This window comes from Heteronotia binoei, chromosome 6 (genome assembly GCF_032191835.1).
Source record: "Heteronotia binoei isolate CCM8104 ecotype False Entrance Well chromosome 6, APGP_CSIRO_Hbin_v1, whole genome shotgun sequence".
In the NCBI taxonomy this organism is placed as follows: Eukaryota; Metazoa; Chordata; class Lepidosauria; order Squamata; family Gekkonidae; genus Heteronotia; species Heteronotia binoei.
This window is the reverse complement of record NC_083228.1, coordinates 78,454,155-78,463,218: the sequence shown is the minus strand read 5'-3', so window position 1 is coordinate 78,463,218 and position 9,064 is coordinate 78,454,155. Positions and strand designations below refer to the sequence as shown.

General features: G+C 45.6%; 1 protein-coding gene across 1 annotated transcript; it reads right to left on the bottom strand.

The window, feature by feature from the left end:
- Positions 1-614: 614 nt before the first annotated feature.
- HOGA1 (4-hydroxy-2-oxoglutarate aldolase 1) lies at positions 615-7,843 on the bottom strand. Its single transcript, XM_060241869.1, has 7 exons — positions 7,540-7,843; positions 6,133-6,261; positions 5,770-5,897; positions 4,093-4,227; positions 2,608-2,704; positions 2,217-2,350; positions 615-954 (listed from the first exon to the last, which is right to left on the bottom strand). The coding sequence occupies exons 1-7, from the start codon at positions 7,781-7,783 to the stop codon at positions 805-807; spliced, it is 1,017 nt and encodes a 338-aa protein (XP_060097852.1). The 5' UTR covers positions 7,784-7,843; the 3' UTR covers positions 615-804.
- Between the last annotated feature and the right edge of the window lie 1,221 nt (positions 7,844-9,064).

Below are 9,064 nucleotides of genomic sequence, written 5' to 3'. Positions count from 1 at the left end.
TACTGTTTTCTTGCTGCCATGGATCACCTGCCATAAACATACTTAGGGATGCTGGAATTATATGAATGCAGTAATAACTTTTCCAGGCAATGTTCTGCTGCTTTACTTTAATGCACACCTCTTTTCCGCAGTAATCTAACCAATGCCTCCCCTTCTTCTAAGGTACCACTATCAATGGAATGAGTAGATCACAAAATAATTTTTTATTTGGAAAAGAGATTTTCTTAAGACTCATTCCCAATACCATAATGGCTGCCTGTCTCATTGGGGGCTGGGGACAAGAGAAGCTTAGTTTCATAAAGCAGCACTGGGTATGAAATTCAGCTGCTTTATGATTAAGGAGTGCTGTTACCAGCCAGTCCTTTGACTTCAGTCAGCACCATAACCTTAAAGATCAAACCATTTTTGGTCCAGTAGGAATGTGGAAGCACAGCCCTATAAAAGTGAAACTTGAATGGAACTTGACTGCTGAAGAACATTTTCTGGGCAGGGCTAGGGGAAAGCTAGCAAAGAATAGTCACCATAGTATATATGCAAGAGATTATTGCCCCTGTTTAGAAACTGTAAGAGGCAAGGGATAAAGCCAATATGAGGAAAGTCTATGAGAAGCAGCATGCATTTGAAACTTCCTTCCTCTGTTTTATTGCTAGTATAGCATTTGATCTTTCAAGCACACCAGTGTATACACCATAGGTTGAATTAGTTGTATTTTACTAATTTGCAAGGAGTGTGCGTAAGTTGATGCCTGGTGAAATAGCAAAAACCATGTAGACCATCTCAGACTTCCAGTCATTGCTTGGCCCTTCACAACCAACCATTAGAGCTGAAATCCTGGTGCAACTCTGTCACTTGTGTCTTGCTTAATGGGAGCAAGGGGGCGCGACAGAGTCCTCCATAGTAACCAAACCATTCCATAGCCTGCTTGAGGCCTGGGATTCCAAATTTGCTGGTCACCTGTAGGAACAGAAAATGTGAGGATCTAAAAACTGCTGCAAGGCCAACAACTGAAAGGTAATGTGCATGAATTCACTTTTCATGTAAGTACTATACCATTCCAAGCTCAGAGGATTTGGAAGAAACTGAAGCAGTCACTCAACCATGAACCATCTTGAAAATTGGTCAAAAATGTCAAGCATATTAGTATAGTGGGTGCTAGGATCCAGCAGTTCCATTCAGGCCCTTGCTAAATTTTAGATAGTAATGTGGCACATCATATTCCACTAACATACATTTTAAGATAATAGTATGCCACCAAGGAATTGAACTTTCCTGGAATACACATGGCCTGGGATTATTGTTACCAGAACAATAATATAAGAAATTGTATTTCTGGATCAGGTCAATGTCTATCTGACCATGCTGCTCACTGACAGAAACTCTTATAGGAGCCCCAGTAGAGGGTGCTTTATTTTTTTTTATATCCTTTCATTATAGATGGCAGAACTTGAAACTGGGACCTTATACATAGAAAGTATGTGTTTTTCCACTGAGCCAATGCCTTCTTTGTTGTAGAATAGCTCAGGAAGAAGCCCTGTTTTTTTTTTTTTTTGAGGTTTTTTGTAATTATTAAAATGGAGTTGAAATAGAATGGCAAAAAAAAGTGTTCATGATTGCAAATCATGTTTGTGCAAAAACTGAAAAAAATCTATGAAGAACAAAGCAGATATTTTACAAAGGATTCTCAATATTTCATGGCCAAACCCACCCAGAAGTATCTTCTGAGTCTCAAAAATCAAAGGGGATAAAATGCAGAACCACTGAAGGTGAACCAAGAGATCACCCACCCACCTCTAGGCAATTGCTTGGTAATGTCACTGATTTGGTTATAGGTTTATGGAATGCCTAGTTCACAGCAAATGTTCCTCCAAGAACATGGAAGGATAAGACAGGGCCCCTTGGCCTTGTTTCAGTCTCTGAAGGACAACACTGCCCACAGAAGCAAACCCTTAACTTCCTGTAGTTTGGCAATATAGGTGTTTCAATCCAGGACGGGATCTACATATTTTTTGAGGGGGGGGGGCAAAATAAAAAAATGGTGCCCCCTTTTGGGCCATTCTATCTTATGGTCCCATAGAATACAATGGACTCTATACCCAATTTGGCGCCCCCCCCCTGTCGGCGCCCGGGGCAAGCACCCCCCTCTCCCTCCCCCCCATCAGATCCAGCCCTGCTTCAGTCATCCCTCTCCCCTCCACCCCCAGTATTCTGGCTCTTACTGCTAGGTTTGGCTCAATGAGTCGGTGCTGCAATTCACGGGCTTTGTCCCAACTTCCAGTATGGCAGAGACTCTCAAGTTCACAAATAGGTGCACCAAGCACATTGGCAAGGGCACAGATTCCTCCAACGACACCTGGAGCAGACCCAATAAAAAAGGACATCCGTTCACTGGAAACACATCTTTGTACCCAGGCCTTGTCCTCACAAGTCCCAGTATTCTCACTCAGCTGCCTTCAAACCAGTGCTACTCTATTGAAGAGATGTTATGGGGAGGAAATTTTGTCTCACCTCCAAAAGTCCCAACATATCCTAGTTTGGTCCTTCCTGGTACATCCATCTGCATTCTGCAGGACAGCCCCATATGAAGATGAATTTCCTCATGTCACCTACCTACAATGTAACTGGCCAGCAGAAAACCAGCAGATCCTGCCAGTACCTGGAAATCTTCATGCAGAGTCTTATGGACAAGCAGCCCCAAGCGAGTAATCTGGAGAAAAAAGAGGGGGGGGGATTTCTGGGATAGTGAGAGATCAAGTACTGGGATGCCAGTCCTCAGGAGTATGCCAGGAGCTTAGACAGGACAGTAATTATAAAGACACCTGCTAGGGCAAGCGTGATCACTGGAAATATATGGTAGAAACAATGGTATGTTATTGCCTGGTGCCCCCTTCTTTGTATGGAGCTTGCTTTTTCAATTTTTCTATGTCCCCCCCCACCCCCCGTCTATTATACTGGTCCCCATCCTTGAAAAAAAGTCAAGCTCTAGGATGGGATGTCTTTGGGCCTGGGCTGGTCTAAATATGATGGCATTCTCACGGCCACCATGAGGACACCACCACCACCATCCTGATTGGGCCCACAGCATGGCAGGCTGAGGCTTACTTGTCATCCTCCTCCCTGATGCCTTATCAAGTGCCCAGATGGTTGCTCCTCTGTTTCAGCACTTGAAAAGGCACGGGGGGATAAGAACTGTCCTGCAGGCCTATTCAGGATCATTTTAAGATTACTTTAAAATGATGGCATCTTCATGGTAGCCACAAGGATGCCATCATGTCCCGTTTAGCCCTTTGACTCTTTTTGTTTCACTTAACTGACCTAATACAGTGGCTGCATTAGATATTACCAAGCAAGAAGAAGGGGGGTGGATGGCCTACAATTCTAAGCAGAGAGTAGCCTAGAGTCACACAATGATGTCACATTGGTCATGCTCAGCTTGGTGAGTTCCCAGATAAGAGATCATCTGGGAACCACACATAAACAGAATGCTCTTCCAGTAAGAAGGAAGGAAAAGTGTAATCAATGCTTTTAATGGGTAGAGGCACTGGAAAGGCTGCAGCTGACAGTCTGGCTAGGGAAAGTCTACAGATTTGTAGTCAACAAGACTCAAGGGAGATAACACACCAAGTGCCATATCATAATCTAACGTCAATACTGGGTAAATTGGTGGAATCTGTTATTAAAGATAGAATTAGTAGGCACATTGATAAGCTAAAGCTATTGAGGAAGAATCAGCATGGATTTTGGCCACTGTCTGACACAGAGTATTGGGCTGGATGGACCATTGGCCTGATCCAACATGGCTTTTCTTATGTGCTACAAGTGCTACACCTTGACGGTGGGAAGCTGTCACCTGACTATGCCTCAAATGTCCCTTCTGGGTGACCTGAAATAATTACTTCAAAGTTAATATTTGAACACCTGAGGTGAAGGAGAAATCAGCAGGTCTCAAATTCTCCAGCAAACCATTTGCTTACTTAACATGAGCTCCAGTTTTCATCTATCAAATGCTGGCAGGTCCTCAAACCGGGATGCCCGTCATCATCCCAGCATACAGCATCAGATGAACTCAGCATATGTCCCCCACCTTTAACTCACATTACCACCACTATCCTTGATCCCCACAATGTTGGGGTGCTGTGCCAAGGTGAGCACCACATCACTGGAAAGCTCCAGGCCTGTATTGGCTGGGACACTGTAGAGTATCACAGGGATTGGAGATGCATCAGCCACCTGGGAGATACAAAACAATCCAGTACTAGCATATGAATTTTAGAAGGAAATAATCCATGCCCTTTACACATAAAATGAGAAGCTCCCAACAAACTTTGGGGAGGGACGGTGGCTCAGTGGTAGAGCATCTGCTTGGTAAGCAGAAGGTCCCAGGTTCAATCCCTGGCATGTCCAAAAAAGGGTCCAGGCAAATAGGTGTAAAAAACCTCAGCTGGAGAGCCGCTGCCAGTCTGAGTAGACAATGCTGACTTTGATGGACCAAGGGTCTGACTCAGTATAAGGCAGCTTCATATGTCCATAAACTACTCTGCTGAAAAACCCTACCAAAAAGAATTTACAAAGTCTTCCCCCTTAGCAAAGTAAAATCTCATTCTTCCACGATATTCCCTTGATATGGCAGATCCTACAAATACAGGTACTGTTTGTTATTATGCATTTATTGGTCAACATCGTCTGCTTTAAGAATCTCATGTGTTTCTCTTTACAAGAGAATGCAGGGCAATGAAGTGTGAAATTTTTCTTGAACTGTATTATATTTATCTGTTATATTTATACCCTAGTGGCTTACATTCACAGAGACAGCTCCTGCCTCTCAGGATTAGAAACTAAAAGTACAAGACACACAAAGAAAGCTGAGTGAAGAGGAAAGAGATCAGTTTGACAGACAGAATTTTTATACAGTTCAGCTAGGTCAGCTACCTCAGTGGTAGTCTTGTTTGGATGTAAGTGGTAGAATTATCATGGGGTTCTTGTTCTGATTACTGGTGACAGGGTCAGAGTGTCAATTTTTCAAAACACAAAATACAGTAGGAATTGCTGTCATTGTCTCCTAGGGTACTGTGTGAAGATACCACAGGAGTATTTTGACTTTGGGGTTTTTAAATTGCCTATTAATGATTCCTCATAGGCTAGAAAACTTATGGAGAACAGTGTAAGCTGCTTTGGGTCTCCATTGAGGAGAATGCTGGGGGTACAAATGAATTAAATAAATATCAGCCTCACTTTTCAGAATGAGAAGGAACAGTACTTGTAGGAAGCAATGCATGTATTAATTTATTCGTTCTGATTTACAGTTTGTCCTATGCTAATAGTTGTGGATGTCAAAGAAGAAGCAAGCAGACATACAGCATGAAGCCAAGCCCTGTAAAAGAATCATAACTGCATTAATAGAAAACATGATCACATCTACAACTCAAGGCAGATAGTTATCAAATGCACTCCCTCCTACTTTTGCATTCCTTGGTCCGCTGGATTCAGCTCTCTATTCAACCCACATTTTCTGGCTGGGTATAGCTATATGGTAAACTAAACAAGCACAAGAGCCTCTGATAAAACCCCAATTAATTCAGGCTGCAAAACAGAAATTGCATCTCAGAAAAATTAGAAGTATTTTTGCAGCCTTTCTACTTTGCTTGACATACACACATACTTATAGAAATAGCTAGCCTCCATAGACTTATCAATAAACAGTCTCCTCAGTGCCCTTAGCCACTTCCTCTCAAATCCCAATTCCCACTCTCAGCATTGAGTCCCATTCTTCACCTCTGTGTAATGATGGATCAAGGCAGCACTGGTCATGCTCCCCTTGTAATAGCATGGAGTCACCAGAAGAGCAGCATCAGCCCCTTTGTCAGCCACTTGTGCTGTCATCTCAATAGTCCCCCGAGTTGCTGGGGGAAGAGGAAGGAAGTTATATTCAAGATCAGTTACAAGGGTCTCATGAAAGGGTAGGCCCTATTGAGCAGAGGATGGGCCCTGTCAGATTAGGAACCATGCACCAGAAGTTGAATTAGGTCCCATGTGAACAAGATTCACACAGGGTTAGCTCCCAACCCTAGAAACTCCCTTCAGGGCATGGTGCAACTAGAGATGGATAATCCCTGGCCCACCCTCCACACTGCTCACTTTCACATCCAGACCCAACAAGCAGCAGTTTTTCCTTGGGCACAGCTTGTCGCAGCCTTTTCACCACTTCCATACGTTCCTGCTGTGTTAAGTAGGGAGCCTCTCCAGTGGAACCCTGCACCACAAAACCTGCAAAAAATAGATGCTGTTTTTGTGCGTGTTGCAGTCCCTGTTGGGATACTGAGTTACCATAATGGGTACAGTGCCAGGAGGGCAGCTGAAGGCAATACAGCTTTATCTGCTGCTTAGCTGTGGTGCTTCTGGCTGCTGGCATGTGGCTATTCCCCTGTTGAGAAGGGGTGGCCAAGGATACTTTAGGAAGGGACAGCAGCAGCAGAAGAGCATGATTTGGGGGCAGGGAGGAGATCCTGAAGACAGATTCCTCCCGCTAACTGTACATCTCCTGCAAAGCAGCAAATGGGCCCAAAGTCCAGGCAGGCAGCCATGGGTATCCTTGAAGACAGTATAGTTGCTAATTCAGCTTTCTATTTGCTGGAAATGATTCAGTTGCAAGAATCAACAAAGTTCCATTTTTCTAGCTTTAAAGCCACTGCTGTAGTAGAAGCTGCAACACTGCCTCTGAAGATTAGATGGTGTGTTTGTCCCCCCCTTGCCTGATAAATACTTCCAATGATACCTTATGGTGTGCAGGGAAGAACTGCCACCTGTTCTAGACAGGGATTCTTGCACCTGTCACACCTGCAGGACAGGCAGAAATTCAAAAACTCTAACAACTTGCCTATTGGATTTCTGTGGGACATGTATCTTTGAAAGGCACGGAGTGACTTGTCAGGGTTAAAGGTGTTTTCTAAGAGGAACGAACGGTGCTCTGGAATGGCTGCCTTCCAAGAGCGAGCCCCTAACAAGCACAGTGCGCTTGAAAAAGTGTACATTGTGTAGGCAAAACCTGACGATCCCGGATCGGGCCATCGGGGCTTTTTAAAATTAAATAGTTGAGTTCAATTCTAAAATAGCTTGGCCCTAACGTCTAGTTTGGCCCTGGCGGCCACAGGAAAGTGCCAGTGCCAGATGCCAGTGGATGCCCGTTTTAATTCCCGAGGAGTAGCAGCTACATGAGCAGAGTGGCAAGGACAAGGCAAGTGGGAGGCAGGCACAAAGCTGGCGGTGGGGAGCGCAGGAAAAAGCTGGGCAGGGCTAAAATAAACGTTGTGTTATTACTCTTATTATCTGTGTCTTTACTTTTTAACTGAAATGAGCACTATGAAAGTACGGGGGGGGGGGGGCAATTTTATATGCTTGCCCTCCGCCGGCGCAAAAATGAGTTCGTTGTGGCTCTGCCCATGAGTCTGAAACAAAAGGCTCCCGGGGCTGCGGAGGGCTTCACTGCCTGTTGCTCTCAGGAAAGACCCCGCGACGTGTCTAGCTAGCCCTGCCTGCCGATCCTACCTCGGAAGGGGGTCTTATCGTAGAGGCGGATGTTGTCCTCTAAACGGCTATAATCCAGCTCTCCTTGCGAGGTGAAGGGGGTGGTCAGGGGCGGGTAGATACCCCGCAGGTCCAGCCGCCGACTGGGCGCCGCTCCACCAGCAACAGCGCCGAACATCCTAGGAGCGCTCCTCGTCTGTGGCCTGGCGGGGCGCCAGCAAAGGCTTCGAGGCGAGAGAAGAGGCAGGATCCGTTGGGCTCGCATAGCGTGCTTGACCCTTGCGCTGCAGCTGCCAGCGTTGCACTCTGGAACCCCTGACCCAACAGCCCCGGCTTGAAGGCGGAGAGAATGTACAAGACCGGCCTCACGGGGCGGGGTCACATAGTTCAGCCAAGCGCTGGCCTGAAAATCCCTTTACGTTGCAAGAGGCCGAGGTGCAAGTCCTGCGTCCCGTGCGTGTGATTTACCTCCCTTCCAGGGAGGGAGCGGGACAGAGGGGATCCCCTCCCACTGACAACCCAGTCGTGAGCCTCCTTGCTTGAAAGTAAGCCTGCTGTGTCCAATGGACTTTACTCTCCAGTAGGTATGCAGCGGATTCCAGCCTTAACAATCCCCCCCCTTCCCCCCCCCCCCGAAAAATCCAAGGAAAAGGAAAGGAGTATAATAGTTTGTCTGTGCTTGCACTTTCCTAGCATGCAAAACCTGTGGCTCATAATTCACCATCCCAAAGGGCCAGGTAGACAGGAGCTGATGTGAAAGACTTCTCCCTAAGCTAGTGGAGAGCTGCTGCCAGACAAAGCAAACAACGCTGATTTAGTACTGGCCTGGTTCAGGTGCTTCAAGGGGTTAGCTCAGAAAGTATAAGTAGAAGGAGTCTAGAATAAGCATAGTGCTGGAGGGACCATGCATAGAGTGAAAGGACGATACCAACCAGACAAGTCAGATGATAAATTACAAACCAGACTGCATTGGTGGAAACAAGTGTGCCTGGTTGCACAGAGACAAGGTGCACTTTTACCTTGGAATATCTGGAAGACACCTGGAGTCATTACTTTTACAGCACTAACCCAATATACTGCAAGTAGTTTGATTTTAGGATCTTGTAGGGTAGTTATCACGCAGTTGAGACAGATGAGCATTATCTATCATTCAATCCACAAGAGGGGCAGTGGATCTGTGGCAGAGTATCTAGTTTTCATACAAAAGATCCCAGCCCAGGTTCAATCCCTGGCACCTCCAGGTTAAAGGGTTGAGTAGGAGGAAATGGGAAAAACCTTTACCTGAGACCATGGAGAGCTGCTGCCAGTCAGAGTAAACATCACTGACCTTAACTGACCAGAAGTCTGATTTAGTGAAAGGCAGCTTCATGCGTTTTACTCAGTTTTATGGATACAAAATTGGAACTTGTCTGCTTGGCAGGGTGCCTCTGCTGTGTACAACTGTATGACAAACAGAAAATTCACGTGTGGCTGGTGATAATATGGTGGTGGGAAGTTTTCCAACTATTGCAATGGTGCTTTGCAAATAGTGGATTAACTAGATTTT

What these genes read in the sequence shown, in the direction of transcription:
- HOGA1 (XM_060241869.1), bottom strand. Translation starts at nt 7,783, where the DNA reads ATGCGAGCCCAACGGATCCTGCCTCTTCTCTCGCCTCGAAGCCTTTGC. An exon ending in TGATCCATCATTACACAGAG is followed by an intron (nt 4,228 to 5,769) that starts GTGAAGAATGGG and finishes TGTATCTCCCAG; the next exon opens with GTGGCTGATGCATCTCCAAT. An exon ending in TCAAGGATAGTGGTGGTAAT is followed by an intron (nt 2,705 to 4,092) that starts GTGAGTTAAAGG and finishes TTTTTTCTCCAG; the next exon opens with ATTACTCGCTTGGGGCTGCT.